Source organism: Sciurus vulgaris (genome assembly GCF_902686455.1).
Source record: "Sciurus vulgaris genome assembly, chromosome: 3".
NCBI lineage: Eukaryota > Metazoa > Chordata > Mammalia > Rodentia > Sciuridae > Sciurus > Sciurus vulgaris.
The window spans coordinates 54508106-54534023 of record NC_136463.1 but is presented as its reverse complement, the minus strand read 5'-3'; the positions used below and the strand labels follow the sequence as shown (position 1 = coordinate 54534023).

At 50.4% G+C, this 25918-nt stretch overlaps 3 protein-coding genes across 8 annotated transcripts; 1 reads left to right on the top strand and 2 right to left on the bottom strand.

Annotated features, from left to right (window-relative positions):
• Positions 1-5800: 5800 nt before the first annotated feature.
• Positions 5801-10394, top strand: EIF5A (eukaryotic translation initiation factor 5A). 2 transcript variants are annotated; one of them, XM_079131187.1, is made up of 6 exons: positions 5801-5989; positions 7836-8021; positions 9239-9343; positions 9541-9672; positions 9758-9831; positions 10000-10394. In XM_079131187.1, exons 2-5 carry the CDS (start codon positions 7857-7859, stop codon positions 9818-9820), a joined length of 465 nt encoding a protein of 154 aa, XP_078987313.1. In that variant the 5' UTR covers positions 5801-5989; positions 7836-7856; the 3' UTR covers positions 9821-9831; positions 10000-10394. The 2 variants fall into 2 exon arrangements, with proteins under 2 accessions (XP_078987313.1, XP_078987314.1); XM_079131188.1 differs by lacking the exon at positions 5801-5989 and adding an exon at positions 6212-6352.
• GPS2 (G protein pathway suppressor 2) lies at positions 10276-13610 on the bottom strand. Of its 2 annotated transcripts, XR_013762448.1 has the most exons (12): positions 13472-13610; positions 13097-13259; positions 12659-12768; positions 12458-12570; positions 12250-12329; positions 12072-12154; positions 11723-11876; positions 11534-11623; positions 11364-11443; positions 11184-11298; positions 10547-11027; positions 10276-10516 (listed from the first exon to the last, which is right to left on the bottom strand). XR_013762448.1 is itself a non-coding variant. In XM_079131185.1 (11 exons), the coding sequence occupies exons 2-11, from the start codon at positions 13188-13190 to the stop codon at positions 10944-10946; spliced, it is 984 nt and encodes a 327-aa protein (XP_078987311.1). In that variant the 5' UTR covers positions 13191-13259; positions 13472-13606; the 3' UTR covers positions 10848-10943. The 2 variants fall into 2 exon arrangements, 1 of the variants encoding a protein (XP_078987311.1); XM_079131185.1 differs by lacking the exon at positions 10276-10516 and having other exon boundaries at positions 10848-11027; positions 11184-11279; positions 13472-13606.
• Positions 13611-13834: 224 nt separating this feature from the next.
• On the bottom strand, positions 13835-25786 carry NEURL4 (neuralized E3 ubiquitin protein ligase 4). Of its 4 annotated transcripts, none has more exons than XM_079131172.1 (29): positions 25490-25786; positions 24178-24622; positions 23897-23962; positions 23478-23776; positions 23210-23321; positions 23030-23118; positions 22011-22083; positions 21618-21882; positions 21183-21364; positions 20784-20869; positions 20498-20660; positions 20193-20391; positions 20035-20111; positions 19873-19951; positions 19111-19286; positions 18893-19024; positions 18434-18579; positions 18138-18362; positions 17943-18041; positions 17690-17851; positions 17361-17525; positions 16769-16927; positions 16265-16444; positions 16056-16143; positions 15847-15954; positions 15554-15698; positions 15277-15389; positions 15021-15186; positions 13835-14452 (listed from the first exon to the last, which is right to left on the bottom strand). In XM_079131172.1, the coding sequence occupies exons 1-29, from the start codon at positions 25769-25771 to the stop codon at positions 14248-14250; spliced, it is 4686 nt and encodes a 1561-aa protein (XP_078987298.1). In that variant the 5' UTR covers positions 25772-25786; the 3' UTR covers positions 13835-14247. The 4 variants fall into 4 exon arrangements, with proteins under 4 accessions (XP_078987298.1, XP_078987300.1, XP_078987299.1 ...); XM_079131174.1 differs by having other exon boundaries at positions 19117-19286; XM_079131173.1 differs by lacking the exon at positions 23897-23962.
• Positions 25787-25918: the final 132 nt, after the last annotated feature.

Below are 25918 nucleotides of genomic sequence, written 5' to 3'. Positions count from 1 at the left end.
ATAATTTGGAGAGCGAGCCTATAGAATGGGAGAAAATCTTTACCACACCCACCTCAGAGCACTAATTTCCAAGATATGTAAATAACTCAAAAAACTTAACACCAAAAAAACCCAAGCAATAAATGGGCTAAGGAACTGAACAGACACTTCACAGAAGAAGAAATATAATCGATCAACAAACATATGAAAAAATGTTCATCATCTCTTGTAATTAGAGAAATGGAAATCAAAACTGCTCTAAGATTTTATCTCCCTCCAGTCAGAATGGCAATTATCAAAAATACAAACAATAATAAGTGTTGGCGAGGATGTGGGGAAAAAGGTGCATTCATACACTCATACATTGTTGGTGGGACTGCAGATTGGTGCAACCACTTTGGAAGCAGTATGGAGATTCCTAAGAAATCCAAGTATGTAGTTCAGTGGTAAACCACCCCTGGGATCAATCCCCAGTACCAAAAGAAGAAGAAGAAAAAGAGGCTCTGAACTAGGATTTCTTGAGGATCTTCAGAAATGAGTTAGGTCTGGGGATGTAGCATGTAACTCAGTGGTAGAGCAATTGCTTGGAATGGAACCACCATTTGACCCAGCTATCCCACTCCTTGGTTTATACCCAACAGACTTAAAATCAGCATACTACAGTGACACTGCCACATCAATGTTTAAAGCAGCTCAATTCATGATAGCAAAATTATGGAACCAACCTAGATGCCCTTCAACAGATGAATAGATAAAGAAAATGTGGTACATGTACACAATGGAATATTACTAAGCCTTAAAGAAGTATGAAATTATGGTATTTGCAGGTAAATGATTGGAGCTGGAGAATATCATGCTAAATGAAATAAGCCAATCCCCAAAAACCAAAGGCCCAGTGTTTTCTCTGATAAGCAGATGCTGATCTATAGTGGAGAGTAGGTAGGGAAGAATGAAGGAAATTTTGATTGTACAGAGGGGAGTGAGGGGAGGGGTGGAGCTGGTGAGAATGAGAAGGAGGGTAGATTGAGACAGGCATTATTACCCTATATACATGTATGAAAAATATTAAAAAAAAAACAAATTGTTTTTCTTAAGAGGACAGAATCTCATCTTACTGTTGCTCAGGCTGGCCTTGAACTCTTAGGCTCAAGTGATCCTATTCCCTCAGTCTCCCATTGTACTTGGGATTACAGGTAGGTGCCACTGCAATTGGCTCCTTTATTCTTATTTTTACCTTCCTCTGAAAATCCCACATTCCCCCCACACCCCTTTTCAATGCTGGAGATAGAACCCAGGGGCTCCCGCACACCAAGCAATTGCTCTACCACTGAGTTACATGCTACATCCCCAGACCTAACTCATTTCTGAAGATCCTCAAGAAATCCTAGTTCAGAGCCTCTTTTTCTTCTTCTTCTTTTGGTACTGGGGATTGATCCCAGGGGTGGTTTACCACTGAACTACATACTCAACCTTTTTTATTTTTTATTTTGAGAGAGGATCTCACTGAGTTAGTTAGGGCCTCTCTGAATTGTGATCTTTCTGCTTCAGCCTCTTGAGTCACTGGGGTTACAGTTGTGCACCACTATACCCAGACCCTTATTTCTTGATAGATACCTGAACAAACATGACTGCTTTCTACGAGCTTTCTTGTATCTGGTCTCTTGCTCCTTTAGCCCATTTGTCATATCATTTCTGGACTATCCTGACCCTAATCCTACTTTGTATATATCAGAACTGTTCTTTTCTTTCAGTGGACCTTATCAGAAATATGTTGCTAAATGGTTAACAATCAGTTCTGTTAAAGGGTATTGATTTGTAGCACTTGCCAGTTTCTGTTGTAAACACTTCAACTGTGGCCAATTTCAAACTACTAATTAGACATTATTGAACATGGGTAAGAGATGTACACAATTGTTTATTATTTTTATTATAGCTTATACAAACAGCCTCCACTATTGGTTCCCATTCAAACTTTTCATTGGTGCTTCCAAAAGAACTCTATATTATTGTTGCAACTTTTCTGTAAATCTAAAATTATTTCAGAATTGGGCTGGGAAGGTAGCTTAGTGGCAGAGTACTTGCCTCGTATGCATGAGGCCCTGGGTTTAATCCCCAGCAGTGTGAAAAATTAAATCAATCAAAATATGAAGTTTCCAAAATTCTACCAGCACAGTCTAACCAAACAGAAGTAGAATCTGTTGGCAGACCTCTTTCTTAGCAAAATTTGGGTACCCTGTAAATGTTACCTTTTCAGAAAGGAAATGAGGAAGTAATAAATGAGCTTTATTGCTAATATGTCAATGCAAAGTCATTGAAAATCTATTGAAGGGTAGCTGGAAACTTTTAAAGAATATCTGAATTCTAGTCTTGGTGAGTAGGTGTGAGCACAAGAAGATAGAAAAGAAATATGAATGTCATTAAAATAAGTATTCATATATATGAATAAGTAACAATGAATTCCACCATCATGTATAATTATAATGCAACAGTAAAAAGTATGGAAAAAAGATTTTAAATTAATAAAGTAAATTATAATCAAAACAATTATATTTGAACCAGTTCTCAAGAAAGAAACTTTCATGTGAACAGAAGAATGCTGAACATGTAAATTAGAAAGGAAGGCCCAGGAGAGATTCTCTGATAGTGTTCAGGGTAGTACTTTCCATTGGGGCTGGGGATTGAACCCAGGGCTTTAGTACATGAGAGGCAAACACCCTACCAACTGAGCTATATCCCCAGCCCTTTCAGGGAAGTCCTAATTTGGGATTATTATTAGTTCAGATTCTTCTTTTGTTGGGGGGTACTGGGGATTGAACTCAGGGGCACTCTACCACTGAGCTACATCCCCAGTCCTTTTTGTTCTTTGAGACAGAATGTTGCTAAATTGCTGAGAGTCTTGCTAAATTGCTGCTGAGGCTGGCCTCAAACTTGTGATTGCAAGGCACTGGGATTACAGGCATGCACCACCAGGTCCTGCTTTTCTTTTTCTTTCTTTCTTTGTTTCTTTTTTTTTTTTTTTTTTTTTTTTCAGTGCTGACTCCAGAACTCAGGCTTTGAGCATGCCAAGCATGTGCTTAAGCATTGAGCTACATCCTTAGTCCTGAACTGTGTGATTTTTTTTTCTTTTTGGTTTGCATAGGTTTTTTTTTTTTTCATTGTATTCCTAACCTATTTTTTCCCCACTATACACACACACACACACACACATTAGTCGTAGATGGACACAATACCTTTATTTATTTTTATGTGGTGCTGAGGATTGAACACAGTGCCTCACATGTGCTAAGCGAGCATTCTGTGACTAAGCTATAGTCGCAGGCTCTTTTTCCATATTTTTAAATTGGTGCATTATAATTGTACAAATTAATGCGATCTGTTGTTACATATTCATATTTGCACATAACAGTATAATTTGGCTGAAATCACACCCCAGCACTTCCACCCTCCTTCTCTGTCTCCCACACCTTGCCTGTGTGATCTTTTGTGACTTTGACTTAGCAAAATGTTTTTAATGTTCACCCATGTCATAGCACGTATCCAGTTCATTTCTTTTTATTGCTGAATAGTATTTCATTGTATATGCTATATTTTATTGCTCCTTCGGTTGATAGATATATGGGTTGTGACTTTTTTGATTATTATAAATAATGGTGCTTTGAACATCTGTGTAGTTTTTCTTAAACTTGATGTGAAATTCACATAACATAAAATTTACTTTAGAAAAAAAAATATTTTTTGGTACTGGGGATTGAATCCAGGGATTCTTTACCACTGAGCTACAACTTCAATCTCTTTTTATATTTTGAGACAGAATGTTGCAAAATTGCCCAGATTGGCCTCCAACTTTTGATCCTCCTACTTTAGCCTCCCAAGTCAGTAGAATGATAGGTATTGTAGACTAGCTCAAATTAGCCATTTTAAAGTGAACAATTCAGTGGCACTACATGCATTCACAATGTTGTGAAACCATTACCTCTATCTACTTCCAAAACATTTTCATCACTAAGGTAAAGCCCTATAACAAGTAATGCCCCATAACCTCTTCTTCTAGGACCTGATAATCTCCAATCAGCTTTGCTTCTAAAATTTACCTATTTGAATAATTTTTTAAATCAGTGAAACCATAGAAAATATGACCTTTTGCTTTTACTCAGCATGTTTTTGAGGTTCATCCAGCTGTAGCATTTGTAAGTTACATCATTCCTTTTTATGACTGAATAATATTCCATTGTAAGGGTATAGCATATTTTGTTTATCCATTCATCTATTGGATATTTGAATTATTTCCACCGTTTGGATACTGTAATGAGTGCTGTAGTGAACAATCACATGCAAGGATTTGAATTGGCTTTTGGTGGTACTGGGTTCTCCTCCATTGGGCTAGGAACGCTCATCACTGAGTTATACCCCCAGCCCAAGTTTGTTTGTAAGACTTTGGGTATATACATAGGAGTGGAACTGCTGGGCCGTATGAAAGTTAACATGTTTGAAAATAGCAAGAATTGAAGTTTTAAACAATGTTCCCAAGAACTTTTTTGTTTTTGCAAAGTGCACGAATTTCAGAAAATTGAATGGTTGATAGTATAATGTGCTACACGAATGTAGCAACTCAAGTTAGTATTTGCAGTTCACACATCACGAGTTTTTTACACCCTGGTGAGTTGAGAAGTTTAGACATCATTATTTCTCTCATTTCACGGTAATAAAATTAAGGCAGAACGATTTTAATTAATTTCTAAGAGCCACGAAGGCAGATTCAAGATTTTGGGTTCCAAGACCAGATCTTTAGTCGCTTGACGGTACTGTTATCCACCTAATCGGCATATCAAGGTAGCGAAGACGGTAGTGGGAAACCTAGGAACTGGAGGAAAACGTCTCAGGAAGAGCAGCAGTATTTTTCCCTAAGACGAGCGACGGAAACTCAGAGAATGAGAAAGATCGTTTCCAGTTTCTTGGTCATCTTCTATGATTTCAGAATGTCAATGCAATTTAACATACCAGTCTTATTTATAGATACAATTTTTCTAAAGGGGCTGTAGATAATTATTTGGAAACCGCAGAGCCCACACAGGAAAAAGTAAACTCTATCTATTTAGGATCTGGCTTAGAACCGCATCTGCGGAAGCCACAGGGACAAACGCAGACCCGAGTTTAAACAAGATGGTGGCTGGTACGGACCGTTCTGTCTTTCCAGCGAAACTCTATGGTAGAGCAGAGTCGTAGATGAGAGAAGTGAAGCCGAGATGGGTGGTAACCCGACCACACATCGCGCTAAATGAGTGGAGCGAAAAGCGATCTCTCGCGCATGTGTGGAACTGCGAGCAAGGATTCTGAAGCAAGGGGCCCAGCCCACAGTGCAAGTTTTCTGAAACGTGTGGGTCGTTTAAGTCCAGTTAAAGCCGAGGTGGGGCGTTTCCTAAAACGCATGCGTTCTAGACCCCGCAAGCGGTACAGTGGCGTGGTCTTTTCAACGCCCGGCGTACGAACGACGTCTGAGGTGGAAGGGGCGTTTAGGATTCTCAACACGCATGCGTTTTGAAACCGAGGCGTTTCCTTCAGAGGGTGTGGAGTGCAGGGGCCCTTATTGCGCAGGCGCAAATACAGTCCGGTAGGGCGAGTGGTCTATCTAGGGGAGGGAAGATAAGGTTGAAGGGATTAAAAAACCGGATGCGCCTGCGCGTTGCTGACTGGTTGGAGGGGTTCATGTTTTCTGAGGGGCGGGGTCACGTCACGCGTCATTGGATGGGTAGGTGGGGCAGAGGGTGGAGATCGGGGAGGGTCTTTGCGCTTGCGCAGTGCGGGGGTGGAGGGCGGAGGAGCCAGAGAGCACGCTTGCGCGGCTGTCATAGGGCTGCTTGGTTGGTCAGTGGGGAGTCGGCGCCTGCGTACTAAGACCCGTGTGCAGCAGCGGCGGCGGCGGTAGAGGCGGCGGCGGCGGCGGTAGCGGGCTCGGAGGCAGCGGTTGGGCTCGCGGCGAGCGGACGGGGTTGAGTCAGTGCGTTCGCGCGAGGTGAGAGCGGTCAGGGCGCGCCTGCGCGGAACCTCTGCTTGAGCCGGGAAGGAGAAATGGAACTATACGGGGGTCGGGGAGGGGGCAGAAGGGAGCGGCGGCCACCACCGCATGGGTTTGGTCGGGGAGCGGCGCGAGGTGCGGAGAGGCGCGGGCGCGCGGCCGGTTGGCGCGCGGGGTGACGGTTGGGGCTTGCCGGGTGACGTTGGAGCGACGCAGGGCGGAGGACGGCGAGCCGCGAGGCCGCCACGCGGGAGAGGCCGCCAGGCGGCTGCTCCGGGGAGAGGGCCGGGGGCCAGGTCAGCCCCTTTGGGGCAAGGGTCCCAGGGTCGTTGAGGACCGGGCACCGCGCGGCCACGTGAGGTGGGGGAGGGGGCTCTTCCGTGAGCGCATGTGAAGGGGGGGTTGTCGGCCGGCGGGGGGGGAGGGGAGGCAGCGAGGCTTCGGCCTGGCGCAGCCTTTGGGGAGGGGGCACTCGCGGCACCGGAAGTGCCCCCCCAAGGGCGACTGCCCTCAGGGTCGAAGGCCGCATGGCCGAAAGTGGACCGGGTCCGCATGGCAGCGCGGGGACCCCTCCCCCCAGGTCCCGGCCACCGGAAGCCCTGGACGGCCACATGGTGGGCGGGAGCCGGCAACCCCCGGCGCTGAGAGAGCTGGTCCTCGCGGACGTCAGTGGGAACCCGGAATTTTGGGTAGTGGGAGAAGTCTGAGGACCAGTTTTTGATCACCCAAGAGGGCCAGCTGCAGGCATATGTTGGCGTTCCTCAGCCTCATGGGCCCCTGGAGCTTTTTTCCTAATCTTCACGTGAAGTGAGGCAGTCAACCAGGTGAAAGTGGCACTCCTGGAACTGCGAGGCCGGAAAAATTGGGAGACCGGGAGTCATTGGACAGGAGCCCCACTCCTTTCTTGGCACGTGCCGACAGCGCCTTAAAGTCCGGGACAGATGAGTTCCCCTCCATGATATGCGCTCTTCACTTTGTCACGAGTGGCTGTCCTTGTGTGTCTAGTTTGGGAGTTCCTCGGTTTTAGAGTTCCTAATTTTCAGCCTAGTGTGATTTCTACTACTCACTACTACCAACCCTTTGCTTTCATTTTATTGTCATTCACCACCCCCCACTCCCCCACTTTCTGACTGTACAGGCCGGGCTTGAAAAGTCGACAGCACCGGTGCATCCTGGGAAAAGTGGGAGGGCCCTGTAGGAGAGGCAGGGTTCCCTCTGGGAACTGTGATCGAGGTGTTTGGCAGGGGGATGGTTTAGGAAACTACTTTCACCCTCTTGACTGCATCTGCAAGTGCATGTTGGAGAGAGGCGGGAATCCCCTAAAGAGGCCTTGTGGTTTCCTGTACCAGTGACTGGCTTGTGTGTGGATAGGGGTAGGGGGTGTAACAGCTGGGTGGGGCCTTGTCCTCCGGTTTCTACCCTCCCCCTTACACACACACACACACACACACACACACACACACACGCATGCATTAGCCCCACCCTTTTGCTGGCTCATAGCTGCTCACCTAATTATAGCTCTGGCTAAGTGTTGGGAAGAGGGGAGGTTGGTTTCAGTGGCAAGTAACACCTGAGTCCTCCCCACCCCAGGAAATAGGCCTTTCCTCATCTCAGATTTGTCATCCTAACTCCCTTGAGTTTCCCTTTCTCCAGCTATTCTGCAGTTCCATACATACACCAGTTCTAAAGTGTACTTGACCCCAGTCCGTAGTTAGTCCAAAAACTTTGACTTTTATTATAGATGGGTAGTGGAGTAAGGGATTGGGGAAAACAGCAGTGTTTCCAGAGAGAAATGGGATGTTAACCTCATCCTTAATGACCCCAGTTCTCTTCTTGGCTTTAGTTGGAATCGAAGCCTCTTAAAATGGCAGATGATTTGGACTTCGAGACAGGAGATGCAGGGGCCTCAGCCACCTTCCCAATGCAGTGCTCCGCATTACGTAAGAATGGCTTTGTGGTGCTCAAAGGCCGGCCTTGTAAGATCGTCGAGATGTCTACTTCGAAGACTGGCAAGCATGGCCATGCCAAGGTTAGAATCTCACATGTTGCTTTCCCCACACCTCATGTATACACAGGGCTCCTGGCAGCAAGCTGCCATCAGTCCTAACCCTCTGCCTTCCTTTAGTTTTTTTTTTTTTTTTTTTTTTTTTTTGTCTTAGTCCTTTTGCTTAGCAGTCCACCCTTATACCCATTTAGACTACACCTGTTCCCAGCCTTCTGCTTCCTCTATGGACACCCTTCTGTACCCCATCAGTCTTTGGTAGTCCCTCCTTTTCTCCCATCTTTGTGCCAGTCTCTTGACTTTTCTTCATGGTCCTTTACACTCTGGCTATTCAATTGTTCCTTCCTTGGTCCTGGCATTCACTTTTTTTGTTTCTTCCTTGAGCCTTTGTTAGGTGCTATTTCCATCACTTTGCTCAGTGGTTTCTCTGGTTCTAACATAGATGCAGCCTTCCTTTGAAGGGCTCTAGTGTACTTGTTTTCAAATCACTTTTCTGCTTCTCTTTGCAGTTCTACCTTTTCCTTTGGAATTCTGATGCAGTCTCCATTTCCCTCTACCTGCCCATGCCCACTTGAATTCCTTGAGCCTCCCTGCTTTCTTGCGTTTTAGTGTTACCACTTGTGCTTTCCTTGTCACCTCAGAATTTCCTTTATCTTCAAAAGTTCAACCTGCTTCATTCTTGTTGAATTTCTTGTGGTTTTGTTGGTTTTCCATCTTTTGTTGACTTGGCATTGATCTTGGGTTATCCCCTAATGCCTAGATCCTTCTCTAGTTTTCTTATTCCCTAATTACATAGCTTTCAGATCTTCAAGTCCTTTTTTCCAGACTCTTCCAAAAACATTCCTTCCTGTTTTTGAGCCTTTCCCCTTCTACCTTTCTTCTCAAAATTCTCAGCCTCTTACATGGGTGTCCAGAAACTCTTCCATACTTCTGCCATAGATTCCTCCCAAACCCCTAGGCTCCTGGCTCCTGGCACTGTTTGTCAGTGCTTTCTGATAAGGTAATTGACTTCCCTAAGCCTGCTCTACCACTTTGACTTGTGGTGGTCTTTAGCCTTATGGTTTGTTTTTTGTTTGTTTTTGGCTTTAGTATTTCTTTCCTTAGTTGACTGGTTCATTTCCAACTTTCCTTGTCTTTGCCCTAACAAGGTAGAGTGACTTCCTTCATCAGCCAGGGACAGCATGAGCCTTTATCTCCTCCGTCCTAGAGTTGGTTGGGTTTCTCTTTGTGATGCATACACACAGGTCCACCTGGTTGGTATTGACATCTTTACTGGGAAGAAATATGAAGATATCTGCCCGTCAACTCATAATATGGATGTTCCCAACATCAAAAGGAATGACTTCCAGGTATGTAGGTGTTCAAGATGAGGATGGGTTAGTGGTTCATGGGTACGAAATATGGATTGACCAGAAGTTGTGGGAGAGGAGGGAAATGGCAGGAAGAGGGTATTTGATAGTTTGCTCTTGTTCCATGTTGTTCATCAGACACTTTACCCTCAGCCTACCTGGGCCTGCCTTCAACATCCTTCTCTATCTGCCCCCAGCTGATTGGCATCCAGGACGGGTACCTATCACTGCTCCAGGACAGTGGAGAGGTGCGAGAGGACCTTCGTCTGCCTGAGGGAGACCTCGGCAAGGAGATTGAGCAGAAGTATGACTGTGGAGAAGAGATCCTGGTATGGTGTTCTTTCTTCCCTTATGCTCACCTTTGCTCTATTTCTGAGTTTAGATGGCTCCTAACTATCCCTTTTGCTCCTCCAGATCACGGTGCTGTCTGCTATGACAGAGGAGGCAGCTGTTGCAATCAAGGCCATGGCAAAATAACTGGCTCCCAGGTGAATGACAAAACCCTTACTGTCCTCCTTTATGTACTTTGTTCTCCTCAAATTTATTTCTAGTCTTTTAATCATGCCAGGCTTGCTTTCTGCCCCCATCCTGGTCCTGTCCTCTCCACCCTTGTTTGAAAGTATTAATTATCCTTACTTGGTTTCTCTCTTACCCAGGGTGGCAGTGGTGGCAGCAGTGATCCTCAAGCCTGCAGAGGCCCCTCCCCCAGCCTGGTCCTGCTGTGGCTGGGCCCTTGGCTGGACGACTCCTACACAATTTATTTGATGTTTTATTTTGGTTTCCCCCAACCCTCAGTCTGTCGGGGAGCCCCTGCCCTTCACCTAGCTCCCTTGACCAGAAGCAAGGGAGCCATGGCCTTGGTGAAGCTGCCCTCCTCTTCTCCCCTCGCACTATAGTCCTGGTGGGGGAGAAGGGATGGGTACTGCTTGTGGTTTAGTATTTTTTTTTTTTTTTTTTTTTTTTTAATTCAATTTGGAATCAGAAAGCTGTGGATTCTGGCAAATGGTCCTTGTGCCCTTCTCCCCACTTGTCCTTGGTCTGGTCTCTTATTCACCCATAGCCCTTTAACCCAAGCACCAACCCTACAGACCAGGGACCAGCCCCCTCCCCTGCCTGTATCTCTCCCCCAAATCCCTTTATATGGGGAGGGAAGAGGAGGAGAGGGAAGGGGACCTGCCCCCTCCTCAGGCATCTGGGAGGGACCTGCCCCTATGGGCTTTACCCTTTCCTGCGGGCTCTCTCCCCGACACATTTGTTAAAATCAAACCTGAATAAAACTACAAGTTTAATATGAAGCCCCCAAGTCAGCTGCTTATTTGAATTAAAGGGGTATTTGTTGACTGGAAAATATTTGGATGCCAGAATAGACTGAACTGCCACTGATTTATTGTAACCCACTGTCTTATCACTTGTTAATCTACCAGCCATCCCCTCCACCCTCCAAGCAGCCTTGGCATATTCCAGACAGCTGGGTGGGAAGTGACACAAACAGCAGCAGCCAGGGGCAGTGGCAGGTAGATTTTATTGGCCTGGGACATAAAGGGAAGAAAGACCCTCACCCATGGGGGATAGAGGGATAAGGTTGAAGACAATTTGATGGTCACTTGTGGTAGAATCGCGGGTTCTGGCTGTGTTGGATGAAGGGGAGCCGAGCGCCAGGTTGGCTGGTAGTGGCAAAGCCTGACTGGATGGTGATGAAGGGAGGGTTTTGTTAGTGGGTGTACCCTCCCTTCCACTAAACCCCTACTGATAAGTACACTGAAGGAAGAAGGGACAACCACAGGGTGAGTCACCTGTCCTGTTTGCTTGGTGATGCCGGGATTTTGGTTACCATCCTTACCTTTCCTGCTGGTTGCATCTGCACAGGGAGCTGGGGGGAGGCAAGGAGTCCAGGGGCTGGATGCAGAGCCTGGGGGTGCATGGGGCGCAGGGAGGACTGCAGAGGACAAAGTTACCTGAAGCATATTGGGGCTCCCCTTAGCCTATCCCTTTCTCCAACCTCCCAAGGCCTGGTACTCACTGAATCAGAGAAGCCAGTCTGCTGGTTAGCATGTTCCATCTGCTTTTGCAAGGACAGGGCACCACCAGGCTGGAGGAACCCTAGGTAGGGAAGAGAAGTGTGTGAAAAAAGAGAATGAAGCATGTTGGACCTGTGGATGGAGCCAGGGCACCTGCCTAGGATGTTATCACCTGTTTGGGTGGGCTGAAAGTGGCCATGCACGGCGTAGGGCTGTGGCTGTGGCTGAGATAGGTACTGCACGGCAGGAAATGCTGAAGGTGCTGAGGAAGGAAAGAGGCATGCCCATTAGAGTTTCTTCATTCTAATCTTACCTGTGGGCTTTCAGGAAAGCCCACCCCCCCACTCTTCCCATTACTCGCCTCTGAGCTGCTGACTAGGACTATAGGCTGGTTGTGTGGGTCCATAGTGAGGTGGGGGCTGAGCAGTCCCATAAGCACCACCTGGGCTGCCTTGGAATTGCCCATGCTCTGGAGTCCCTGGGAAAGCAGCTGCTGAGCCCACATAGTGCCGGGTCTGGGGAGGAAGATGAGAACTGACTGTAAAGTCCTAGAAAACAAATTCAGGGACTTGTGTGCATATCTGTGCCTACTTCCCCTCATACAATAAGTGCTTCGTTGTCTGTGACTTGAGCACTGGTGGCCAGGATATCTGGGAGGAAGCAGTAAAGAAAAGCAATTGGAGCTATACACTCAAGTCTGTTTTTCTCACCGTGAGTACTTGGGGTCCAAACATCTGTTTAGCTCTGTCTGCTGCCATGAGGGTGCCTGGGCGATTATGTCCTCCAGGGCTCCCTAGAAGGGGAGAGGAGGGCTTTGTGAGGCTGAAATGGGAGGCCTCAACCTCCAGAAGGAGCCACTTACTGTCAGATGGTTTCTTGAGCCCTCACCCTGCATGCTGAGGAGATGAGTTCCTGTGTGAACAGTCAGGCTCTGCTGGTATGCAGCTGATGTTAGAGTGGTCAGGTCGCTGGAATGAAAGGAAGGTAGGTGAAAACCAATGGCAGTTACCCTTTTTTGTCATTAAACACTGATTATTTGTTAACCAATCCAACTTCCACTTTACTCCCAATTTTACTTTTAGCTCTCTGATCCCACCTCTGCTCCTTTCGCCTCCGTTTTTCTTCCTCATGTAAAACTTTCTTGAGCTGCAAGAAAAGCTGGTGCTTCTCTTCCTGTAGGGCCAAAAGCTTTTCCTGCAACTTGAGAATCTGGAAGGGAAGGGGAAGGGGAAAGGAGATAAAGGCAGGGAGAGCCAAAGGAAAAAGCCAGAGCTGGGAGCAAGCAGGGACAGCTTACCTGTTCCTTGGTCTCCTCTAGTGACATTCTCTCTTCCATCTCCTTTTTCTTCCTTCTCTCCTGTTCTTCCTTCATTTTCTGTTCCATCATCTTGTCCACCTCTTCCTCCTCTGGAAAAATCAGCCAAATGAAGTGAAAGGGTGGTGATACTAATTCCATGTTTTTTGAGACTGAAAATTGGCACTTATCCCACCACTTGTGCACTTGGCAATGGCTGTTTCTCATCACAACAGTAGCTCTCCAAGGTCCTACCCATCCCTAGCTTCTGGAACTTGGACCAGGCCTTTTCACTCTCACCCCAAAGGGGTTGTTCCCTCTCTCCCTCCTCTACCCTTGCCAGTGTAGTAGGCACACTGGTCAGCCCATGGGTGGGGTAGTCCTGGGGCAGCTGAGACACCTTGGCCATGCGTCTAATCTCCCGCTCTGGCGCCAGCTCACCCTGCCGCTTGCGCTCACGCTCCATCATGATGTGCCGGTGTAGCGCCCTGGCCATGGCGTTGGAAAGCTTGGGACGTTCCAGGAGCGCTGGCATGGTGCTGTCGGAGGCGCTCGGGCCGCGGGCGCCCGGCTCTGTCACTGATTGCCAGACCTCAGACGGTGTCTGCTGGGAGGCGGGAGCTTAATGGAGACTGAGCCGGGCCGAGGCGGAAGCCTGTTGGTGCGGCCAGCTCTCAGGCCCGGTCACGTGTTTCGGAGGCACGCGGCTCGGTGGGGTCGCAGCCCCAGCCCCAGCGCGTGCGGGTCTCACGGGGTCCCTGGATTGGCGCCCCCGCCCCTCCCTACCAGGCCCGGGCGTCGACCCTCTCTACCCACCTTCTAGATGCTTTCTCCGCGGTCTCCGGCTCCTTGGCTCCGGCGTCACATCCGGCGGCCGGATCGATTCCTTCCGGAGTCACGGCAGCGACCGGCCTTGCGGGTTGGACAGGAAGGAAATGCGGAAGCGCACAGGGACGGATACCCGCGAGTCCAAATTCCATAGTAGCAGCTGGGGTCCGGGCCGGCTCCGGCTGCGTGACAACAGCCTTTCATTTCAAAACCCGGCGGACCTGGGACCGCGGGCTCTCGGGGGCGCACGAGACAGAGGCTGAGGCGGATGCTCTGAGACCATGTTTATTGGCTCCTTAGAAATCAGTCAGTAACAACTGTACAGAGGGCCCGCGGCCTCCTCCGCCCGCCCTTTCTTCCCCACTCCCACCCGATGGCCCCGGAAAAAGCAGCTTTGTGTGGGCACAGGGAGAGACTCCTCTGGGATTCACAGTAACCAGAAACAAAAACGGAAATAAATTAAGTGATGTGGGGGAGGGAAGTAACAGGGAGTCGTGTTCCCCAAATCAGTGCATGAAGGAGGGACCCAGGACCTGGAATGGGCTCCCCACAAGCTCCCTCTCGTTAGAGGAAGCGTGCTGGGCCCCGGGACATGGAGAGGTGCTCCACTTCCTTTCTGAATCTGAGAGCCTGCCTACATGCTCCTGCGTCTGTTAGGACAGCACCTGTGCATGCCGTTAGTCACTGGAATGAGGTGATGGCAGTCATCACTCAGAGTCCAGGGCCGAGGCCCAACTGTGCTTGTAGTAGTGGTGTCTCACCCTTCATTCCACCCGCACCAGCAGCGCATAGAGGAGTGTGGCCCCCTTCTCCTTAGTGACCCACTCAAGTTCTGCTGGGCTGAAGTGAGGGTCAGGAGGTTCTCTGAGGGCAACAGAAGGGGGGCCGGGGGTGTAGGAGCCAGGGCGCACACACACCTGGAATGCCACCTGAGCCTGGTGTGTCCGCTGGGATTTGGGGTCCCGGAATCTGTCAAGAAGTAGACGCAGAGCAGTGAGGCCTCTGCCCCCCTCACCATTCATTCCATCTTGCTAACTGCTCACCACACAGGCCTGTTCCTTGGAAGTATTCCCAACATGAAGAGCTAAATTCCAGCTGTTCTCTACTTACAATGCTTTTCCTCCCAAAGACTACTTAGCAAACTCCTTCCCTACCTTCCTCATACCTTTGCTCAACCTCACCTTCTTATGACGCCTCTCCTAGCACCCTAACTTAATATGCCCACTCCAAGCACTTCTCATCTGCTTCACTCCACTCTTTTTGTTTTCATAGTAGTTTTCACCCTTAAAAATCCTAAAGACTCATGTAATTAACGTTCTAGAGAGAGGACAAGTTACACCAGAATAAGATTCCTTTCTCCTTCACTCAGCATGTATTTTAGTGGTATCTTCAATGAATAAGTGAAGAAAGGATTCAGGTGGAGGAGCAACTAACAAGCCAGGGTGGGTAGTGGAGGACAAATCATAAGGATCCAAGAGGTCCTAGGACCCATCTAGGTTGAAGACCCCAGAGCCACCCCCTCTTCTTGTGTACTCACTGCACTTTGGAGGCTAGGGTCTCGGCCCCAGCGTATTGAAGGGAGGGGGAAAGCAGCACTGAAGGGGGCTGCTCCTCCCGGGGAGGTGCACAGTTCTCACCAGGCTCCTCAAACCCCACCCCGGGTTCTCCCTTCAAGGGTCGGCAACTCAGGATGGAGGCAGTACCTGCAAGGAGAGCTGGGTCAAGAAGGCCCTTGTGATTCCTCCCAGGGACCATGAGCTAGGAATTCCCTGTCCCTGCTTACTCCACAGTACCTGCTCCCAGCTCCCCTCGGTCTAGCACTCTCCGTACAGCTGCCACACTGCTCCCATGATACGCCATGTGCCACTTCTTGGTTAGTGTTCCAGCTTCCAGACGGGGATTCACCCTAGGAGAACAACAACAAATGGGGCAGACAGGACAAAGGTCACTGGCTTCCCAAGGTTATCCCCTACACAGGAAGTTCTACCACTTTTTACATGCATTCTCCTGGGACTCTCTTAAGGAGGCAAAAAGCAAAAAGGAACATGCATGACGTTGGTCCATATGTACCTGAGGTTGAACCTGCACCAGCCAAAGGGCAGGGCGTATTCCCGGGGGGGCTCCCCTCGGCGCCTGTGGGTCTCATCTCCTCGAAGCTTCCGACAAGACTCACAGTAGCACAGACTACGTTTCGGCGGAGGTATGAAATAATCCTCTGTGGGACAGTGAGTGTCAAGCTTGGTGCTATGGTTCCCATCTTGGGTCTCAACTGGGTTGCTGACCTCCAGCTGGCCTCCAGAGGTCTGGGCGTGGCCCTGATCTGGCCATAGGAATGAGGCAAGTTCTGGAGGACAGAGACTCACCAGGAAGCAGCAGCAGTTCTTGGAAGCGGGAGCAAAGAGCATGGTACTCGCAACTCTTTAGAGGGCTAGCAGCTGGCGGTGGACCCCAGCACACACTCTCCTTGATACCTGAGGGAACAGAGGGGACACAGGTCACAGAGGCTGGGCTAGAAGGATGGGAATGGGGGCAGGTGTGGGTGTAATATCTTGGTCCCTTCCGGTTGGCACACCATCCACCATATCTGCTTTTTCCATGTCCCCTTGGGTTCCAGCACTCTTTCCACTGGCAGCCCCTGGTTCAGGGCTCACGATTGTCACCTGTAGAGGAAAGAGGTGGTCAGCCGAAGTTTTCTCAGCTCCCAAGGCCTGCTGATCTAGTACCTCAAAGTTCCCAGTCTCCCAGGCACTCCCTCTTCCCTGCCTCCCCATTGCCACTAACCTGCTCACACTGCCCATAGAGGTCCACAAGTGCATGACAGGGCTGGGGCACATCCGGCACAGCTACCCCATGGTCTACCCCATTAACATGGAGATGCAGTCCCCCAGAGCTGTCTAGCCGCAGTCCCAGGATGGTGCCTTCAGGATATGTGTCCAGATTTGGCCCAAACTTCTCACAGATCTGGGAGGAGAGACCTACTGTCTTCAGACTCCTACCACCAGCAGCCATCCCATCTTTCACTCTGCTTCCAGTTGCCAGTTCCTAGGCTTTGCCTCCACCTTGCTCTACCCTCACTTCCATAACCTAACTGTAATACTGCCAACTGCATAAGAGGAAGCAATAGGGCTAAGACTGACCACATAATGACACTCATGCCCTTGACCACTCACTTCCACCGTCTTCAGATCTGCTGCCTTACCATCAGGACTCTTGAGTTCCACCTCTCCCTTTTGGCCAGCCCTTCACTACTCAGATACCTGACCCTCTCTCTTCTCTCTCACTCACCTTGAGACCATTGTGGAAAACGCCACGGCCCCTCAGTAGCCAGGCTGCCCGTTTGAGGGCACAGGCAGAAGCAGGGAAGTTGAGCCTCTCAGGTGGGCAGGTGATGACTCCCAGGACAAGGGAAGATGTCCACTGTCGGTTCAGGAAGTCTATCCGCACCTACAGAAGGAAATACTCTACAATCACAGCCTTCTGGGCAGAGGCCACCCACCCATAGGGCAGAACCAGGATCTCACCCCAGCCAGCGAGAGAATATATTTCCCGGAGTGGCCTGGGAAAATGTCCTTTCTGATTCTTGGAAAGACCAGAAACTACCTCCTCCTCTTTTTTCCTTGCAGTACTAGGGGTCAAACCCATGGTTTTGCACATACTAGGCCAGCATTCTTATCACTGAGCTGTAACCCCAGACCCCCTCTCCTCTTTAAGTTTTGATCTTACTGTCACTTCTGTAAGGACTCTTGTTCCTAGGGGCTTCCTTGACCTGGCTAACTTTTGCCATATCTCTGGTTTACAGCAGAAAGGCCCCTTCCAGGAGAATTGTTCCTGGGTCAGCTGGAGTAAGAGGGGTGGGGAATATGGAGACAGGGCATACCTGGACTAGCAGCTGGGGCACCAGGGGCTGGCTGATGACAACAATGCCCTGATTGTAGCTGGCCACCCGTGTAGCTGTACGGTTCCCATTGGACAAGAGGATATTCTTCCCATGATTCTCCAGGAACTCAAAAGCTGTAGGCATAATACCGACTTGGTTCTGGCCCTGGTGTGGAAGAAGAGACTATGCTTCATGAGGAGCCAATGGCAGGTCTGATCCACCCCACAGAAGCGCACACAGAGCTCAAGTGTGAGCCTCTGCCCTGCCATTGGAGAATCTGGTGTCCAATGGCCACTAACTGCCCAGCAGCCCTTGCTGTAGCCTCTTACGCCCAGGCCATGATCCTCGCCCTCGTCATCCTCCTCGCCTTCACTGCCGGTTTCTGAGCTGGGGGAAGGGGGTTGGGTGCCTTCTGGCTCCTCCAGTCTTGTGGAACTGACAATGGACACACTGCGTACTGGCCCATATAGATCCAACACAGCCCACACGCTCTGGAAACACAAGACTCAGAAAGTCAGAGATTAGCACAAGGCCTCCACCCAAGAGCCCACTCCCAGAACCAAGAGAAGCTCTTAAGTCTACTTTGGCAATGCCGGTGGCCGCAGGCCCCATATCTTCTCCGTCCACCAGGATATGCATCGTGTCATCTGCTCCTCGACGAATGCCCACACGGCTACCCACCTAGGTCCAAGGTGGGACAAAAACAAATACTCAGCCCACCTATCTCTGACATTCCATTCCCAACCCTTCACCCACTAATGCAGTCAGGTTCTTCACCCCTAGTCTCTCTAGGTTCCGGCCATAGTTCATCCTTTGGAGTTGCCCATCACGCCTGACTTCACAGCTGGACACCATCCAGGTGGTCTTACTCCGGAGCTCTGGCAGAGAAGGAGGCAGCCCTGGGCCACCGCCTGTTCCAGGCCCCATTTCCCCTGGTGCTAGTGTGGTCAGCCCCAGCCGGAGGGAACCTGCCCACTTCTCATCTAGCTCTTCCACTTTTACCTATGAGAGAGAAAATATTAGTTGGCCCTGATGATGGGCCAGTAGAATCCCACCACATCTCCACAGCCCACCTCAAAAACTTCCTCCGCCTTGAGCTCCTTGGTGCTGAAGACAAGGCCATGAGCATAGCCAGTGGCACGCACTGCCCTTGTGCCATCCTCCTCCAGATTGACATTCTTGCCACAAGTACTGTGAAATCGGTGAGCCACACCAGCCACTAGGGATAGAGAAAGGGCAGCAAGTTCAAATAGTGTGCAGAGTAAAACTTTAGATAAAACAGGAAGTAGACAGTAAGACTTCATCTATCATTACTCCTCAGGACCTCCTGACCCCTCTTTTCCCACAGCAAGACTCATTTCAAAACCTGGGATGGCTAATGCATGGTATGCTGACCCCAAGTGACATGGAAGTGTCCAGGTTCTATGTCCCAGGTATAACCCCCACCTTTCTGACTGTTTGCCCTATGGAGCTCTTCCCTCCCATTTCCTGTAGCATCCTTGAACAGGATCCTTCAGGCCCAAAGCAGGCACCTGGGGAGTGCAGGGGGAATGACTTCTCAGTAGCAGTGTTGCTGGTCGCCAGGCTATTGTCCATGGGGCCAGTAGCATTGGTGATGGACACTTGGACACACTGGCCATAGAGATCCACTACTGCATACACCTCTGCATAGGAAAGGAGGATGTCAGAAACCTGAGAGCCCAGGTAGCCTGAGCTGAGGGTGGCTGGCCAGAAGCCACAGAGTAGTCACCTTTACCCGGAGGCAATCCTGAGCAGGCAGCGCCTTGGTCCTGGCCATTGATGAAGTAGTGCAGATCACCCTTGGCAGTTCGCATCATGCCAATGCGTGCACCTGTGCCCAGTGCATCCAGGTCACACCCGTAGTTGTTGCGCATTGTGTTACCATCTTGCATGATGGCTGTGCCACTGGGGAAACAGCAGAAGGGGTGAGTCAGCTTCCTTGCTTCATCCCCACACGGGCCCCTGCTCAGTCTCTGCATGTTAGAACCCTCCAGTCATCTGGGCACAGTGGCACATGCCTGTAATCCCAGCTATTTGGCAGCCTGAGGCAGGAGGATTGCGAGTTCAAGCCAGTCACAGCAACTTAGTGAGGCCCTAAGCAACTTAGCGAAACCCTATCTCTAAATAAAATATTAAAAAGGGCTGAGGATGTGGCTCAGTGGTTAAGTGCCCCTGGGTTCAATCCCCAGTACCAAAAAAAAATCCCTCCAGTGCCTAGAATGTGGGGGAAGAGTAGTCTTGATCTGGGTCCAAGATACAATCCTGTCCCCCTTGCCCTGAGATCTCCCCAAGGAAAAGCAGGAACTCCTCTAAAAGGAAAGAGGATGGAGCTCCTGAAGGCTGGGCACGAATTCCCAAAATTTAAAGAAGGGGCAGGCAGATCCCCTGTCTGCCATTGTTAGTAGCCATTATAGGCCCAAACCCTGCTTCCCTTATCCCAGCCAGCTCCACTCAGTCCCACCAAGCTGCTCCCAAGAGAAGGTAGCCCCACCTCAGCATCCATGTATCATAGTCAATGTCTGTCATAGTGTTGGGGAATTCCAGGTCTTCAGGTCGAATAGCAGTAACTCCTGGGAAGCAGGGAAAGATCAGAGCTAACTCTCCAGGCTACAGGCATCCACATGCCCCAACCCACACAAAGATGCCCCCTTACCAGCTTCGATAGAGCCTGACCAGCGGTCCACCATTTTCTGAATGACAATTTCAAACAGCTCTCCATCCCGAAGGGCCCTGCCAGGTAAAGTGGCAGTCATTGAAATCCTACTTAGGCAGGCAGTAGGACAACGGGAACATAAAGGTTCAAGAACTGACCTATTGGAAATGACGATGGCATCATTGAACTCGCTGCGGCAGTTGTGTCGAAGTGCAGTGCGGCCCCCATTAGTAATGACGGCATTACTTCCATGCAGCTGGTGGAAGCGTAGGTCAGAGCTCCCAGCCCCTGAGGAAGGGGAGCTTGGAGACACCTGATTGTTTCCCTCAGGGAGTGGCTCAGGAACTGGAGGAACTTCTGTAGGAACAGACAGCACTTATTAGGTCTCCAGGTGTCTCTAAGGCTTTCTAAGGCCCCCCCCAAGGCCACCCTAACCTCCTGCCCTAGCCCAGCGGGCCCTCACCCACGTCATCCACAATGGTGGCCTGAGCTGCTTGGCCATAGAGATCGACGACAGCATAGACGCCTGGGGGTACATTCCAGGCAGCAGGGCCCTGAGTCATTCCATTGACAAAGAAGTGGAGAGTCCCATCCTCTCGCCGCACCACACCCACCGTGTCCCCTGCCTTGGAAGAAGTTGGGGCTGGAGTGAGGAGTCAGGCAGAGTTCCTGCCTGGGATGGTCCTGCATCCACCCCGCCTTGCTGGCTCCCTGACTGCTGCACCCAGGCAATGCACCCACTTTCCCACCTTGAGGCGGTCCAGATTGTGACCATATTCATCCAGGATGGTTGTCCCATTGTGCATCACCCCATTCCCAGTCATCATCCAGGTCCCTATAAGGACAAGCAATGGCAGAGTACATGAGGGGCAAGGCAGGGTTCCTTTCCTTTACATAGCAGCCCCCAAGAGCCTCCTCTAAGCTAAAAGCACACTCTGTCTTTCCTTTGAGATTTGCCTTTCTTCTCAGTGGACAAGACAACTGCAGTTTCCAAACCAGAGGCCCTGCCTTGGTGGCACTCCCCAGTCTCTGGACAAATCATGGTAAGTGTGATAACAAAGAAAGGAGCTGGAGAACAAGGGTCACTGCTGCAGGGACAGCTTCCTCTCTAGGACCCTATCCCAATCCTGCCCTTCTTGGAAGCTCACCAGAGCGCAAGTTGGTCATGGTGGAGGGCAACTGGAGGTAGGCAGGGTTGTGGGTAGTCACACCAATCTCAATGGAGCCAGCCCATTTGTCCACCATCTTGTCGATGCGCACCTGGAACACCTCTCCATCCCGTAGGGCTCTGCTGCTCAGCACCACTCCATGATTGAAGTCATCAGTGGCACTGAGGAAAGAGCAAATAGAGATTCAAATCCCAGTACATACTCCTTGAATATGCCAAAGCTTAGTCCAATGACACTTGCCCATCACCCACTGCCCCAAGCCAATCAACCAGTCCTCACAATCCAGGAGGATTCCCACTTTTCTGTCTAGGACTCCCCAGACCAGATTCCTTCTGCTTCCCACATCACCATCCCACCCCCACCCAATTCCATTAGAGCCTTTTCTGTAGGCTTCTCCCCACCCATGGGCCATACTGGGGCCTCAAGGCAGTGCGTCCCTCGTGGGTAATGGCTGCCTTCTGCCCACAATTGGGGTGGAAGAGCAGGCGCTCAGGTTCTGCCTGGGCAGCAGGAGCAGCACGTCGGAGAGCACCCTCAGGAGACAGCGCCCGCAGAATGGCATTGTTCCGGCGGAGTCGGTCAGAGTGGTTGTTATTGTGGACAATGGTGACTTTCACAGCCATCCCATACAAGTCCACCACACCATACACCACTGGGGGTGTCAATGGGGTAGCTACACCTGTGGCAGAGAAAAACAAGGGCAGAAGAGTCGAACATAGGTAAAGCAAGCACCAGAGAGGCAGGAGGATGAGGTCTGGACCCCACTGATAGCCCTGAGCTGGAAGGCCGCTCTGAGTATTCCCTTACCTTGATCAATGCCATTAATGAAGAAGTGTAGGGCAGAGTTGGACTTCCTTGTGAGGCCAATGTGGTCACCCTCCTATTCAAAGCAGAAAAATAATTCAGTATAGCTACAGAGCATCCTGGGGCCTTCTCATCTGGATATTCCACAGGAATCAGTTCCCAAAGGTATTCACATTAGTCTCAGAACCCTGGAGGACAGGCAGGATAGGTCTTGGGTCCCTGTTTTCCAAACGAGGCAATTTCAACATTTCCTGAATGCTCAATATAAGTCAAGAACAGAATTAAACCATTTTTACAAACATCAATTTCTGTTACAGTTTAAGTATTAGGTGTCCCCCAATACAAGAAAGTTTAGAAGTGAAATGAATGAGTTGTGAGAACCTTTGTGTGTTAATCCCCTGATAGAGATTAATGGAGTAGTGGCTGTAGGCAAGTAGGGTGTGGTTGGAGGAGATGGGTAATTGGGGGCATGCCTTGGGGTATATATTTTGTGAGCAGAGCTGTCTCTGCTTCCTGGTGCCACTTTCCTAGCTGGTTTTCTCTGGACTCTCTTCCACCATGATGTTCTGCCTCCCCTCTGGCCTGGAGCAATCTATGGACTGAGACCACCAAAACTGTGAGCTCCCAAATAAACTTTTCCTCTTCTAATATTGTTGTTGTCAGATCTTCTGGTTACAGCAGCAATAGCAGCACAAAAGCTAACTAAAGCAACTTCTTTAAATTTCCCTCTACATAATAAGTGCTATAGGGGCTTAGGATGTAGCTCAGTGGTAGAACACTTGCTTAGCATCTGTAAAACCTCCGGTTTGATCCCCACACTGCAAAAAAAGAAGAAAAAAATGCTACTGCTAGGCTCATTTTAGATTCTTCTGGGCAACCCTGTCTTTTCAGAAGGAACCTGATACAAAGACAAAGGGATTTGCTCTAAGCCACAGAAAAGATCACTATGTGGTACTCAAGCAGGGACACAAAGTACCCAGGCCTCCCCTAGAATGGCCCGAAGCATTGTGCCCCACCCTCACCTGCAGCTCATCCAGACTAAATTCACAGTACTCTCTGCGGGTGCCCTTGCCATTGGTTAGGATCCCACAGCCACTCATCATGATGGTGCCTGAGCAAAAATGGATACCTGGTTAGGATATGAGTTTCCTTCACCTCAGTAACCCCAGGCCTGTGTGCCCCCTGCTGCCCAGGACTGGTACCTGACTGAAGGTTGGTCATGGTAGCTGGGTACTCCAGGCTGTTGGGGTTGTGGGTGGTGACACCAATCTCAATGGAGCCTGACCACTTATCTACAAGTTTGTCTATACGGATCTGGGATTGAGTGATAATAGAAGGAGCAGAAAAGTTAAGTGCAGAGAAGGGAACCCCTTGGTTCTTCCCCAGACTCCACCCTCTTGGCATCGAGGGTTGAGCCCCATCCTTAGCTCCCAGAGGGTGAGGCACCAGCCAGACCAGGATCTTGCACACCTCAAACATCTCATTGTCCCGAAGTGGTCGGTTGGTCATGACAACCCCATTGTTAAATTCATCCAGGGGTCTCCGGCGCTCAGCTGTCTTATTATTGTTGCTGAGTTTGATGAGGGTCCCACACTTCTCATGAAAGAGCAGAGCATCATTCGAAGTGAGGATAGGTGAGGTGGCAGCACCACTAGATCCCAGTCCATCCCCTGAGGGTGGGGAGCTCAGGTTCACATTCAGGAGCCCCCCATTGTAGGCAGACAGGATGGCATTGCTCACCACCTCAGAGAGCTCCATGCTGGCAAAGTCTACATCAGGAAGATGGAGAATGGCCAAAATGAAGCTCTATACTCTCCTTCCCCACCTCTCTCCTGAGGTCCCTCCCTCATTGCCCATTCCCCTTCCCAGAGCCTCCCCAAAGCCCTCACCATTATGCGACTCAAGGCTGTTAGGAAACGTCTCCGGCCGGGCCTGCGCTGGGGACACCATGAAGGCTGGGGACCAGGTAGGATGGGAGGGGAATAAGGGTTCAGCCCTTGCTTCAGGGCCCATAGCCAGGAGATCCTCTCCTCTAGCCCCTGCTCTCCCCAGTAACACACTCAGGGTCTGAATGGCCCTGCCCACACCCAGCCTTGATCACTACTGCATTTGCCCCCCCCTGTAACCACAGCCCCTGCCTCACCCCTCCACCATGGCCCTGTATTCTCACCTTCATCCCCAGAGGTCCCCTGTTCCATCAAGGCAGAATCTTCAGGGGGGGCCAAAGGCTCCAAGGGAGGTGTAGGGATGGGAGTTGGGGGGCTGAAGCCTGGCTCAGGGGGTAGCACAGTGATCTGGGTGCACTTGCCATAAAGGTCCACGACAGCCCATACACGGGCAGGCAGGCCTGTGGCGGCCACACCACAATCCCGCCCATTCACCCAGAGCCGCAGCTCCCCAGCAACTGTGCGTTCCACACCCACACGGTCCCCTTCGCCAAGCTGGTCCAGGTCCTGGCCATACTCTTCCAGCACGGAGCGCCCATCCCTCAACACCGAGCAGCCCGACACTACCCATGATCCCCCTTTCAGCCCTGTAGCGCTGCTTGGGAAATCCAGCACACTGGGGTCCAACGACGTCACTCCAATTTCAATGGAGCCACTCCAAGAGTTGACCTATGATGGGGGTAGTATAGATTCGGGATAGGCAATCAGTGGGTCTCCCAGCACTAGTAGACCATATTCCACAGGCCACTCTGCTCCTTTCTCACCACCTCCAAGGCATTAACCTGGAGATGAAGACCCACAAGTAATTTTCTGGACCCTGCTTCTAATTATTTGGGCCTACTGTCTCCTGGCAACTCTGCCCTATACTCAGGTGCTTAGTATAGTAAACACTAGACAGGTTAGATATCCCCACCAAACAGGTTAAATTTTCTAGTTCCAGCATTCTACCTCTTCGAACTTCTCTGGGTCTCTAGGGCTTTTCGATTACCAAAATTCACATTCTTCCTATGTCCATGCCTTTTGCTCTTGTACATCGCCCTCTTCTTCCTGGTCTAATTCTCTTCTAGGATCAGGCTCCACCCAGATTCACTCTCCTCCCAAATTCTTTCTCTGTGAGCCGAGTAAATTACACACCTCCCAGGCCCTACCTGAGAATTTTGTCCTTCAGTGGTTTGTTCTTTTCTTGGTATTTCTCCCTCACATATTTGGGTATTTCACCCATCACATATCTGACATCTCTCCATCATTCACCCACCCAGATATTGGACCAGGAGACCTGTTCCCCAGCCATTCTGGTAGGTGGACCCATGTTCCTCTCCTTGCTTCTAAGTCTTAAGGAAACGCAAGCTCTCACCTTGTAGCCTTCAGAGTGAATGCTTCTGCTTCATGATCTCTTCCTGCCCATCTCTTAGTGTTCTATAGTCTGTCGGTTCCCTCTGGGTACCCGGTTATGTGGGCTTTCTGGCTGTTCCTACCCCATCTTCCCCTCCCTCCCACCACCCTCCACATGCCGGTTCCGCGGCCCCAGTTCTGCACCTTGCGATCGATGCGGACGGTGAAGACGCGTCCATCGCGCAAGGGTTCCCGGCTCAACACCAGCCCGTGGTTAAACTCCTGGCCGGGCTGCTGCCGCCGCGCTGTACGCCCACAGGCCGACAGGCTCACCAAGCGCCCAGTGCGCGGGTGCAGCTCCCCGCCGCTGCCAAGGACCCCGCTGGACCCCGGTCCTGGGCCGCTCCCGCAGGGACCTCCGCCCCCGCCAGGCCCTGGCCCGGGGCCTCCCCCAGAGCCCCCACTCCCACCCGACCCCGCCGCCATCGCTGCTGACACCCGGGCCGCGCGACAGCCGCGCTTGGCGGCACCGTGGCAACCGCGAAGGACAGACACCCTGAGGGAATACGACCGGGGGGCTGGAACCAGATATGCTTTACGGCACAACCAGGCAATGAAGCATCCCGGACTGGG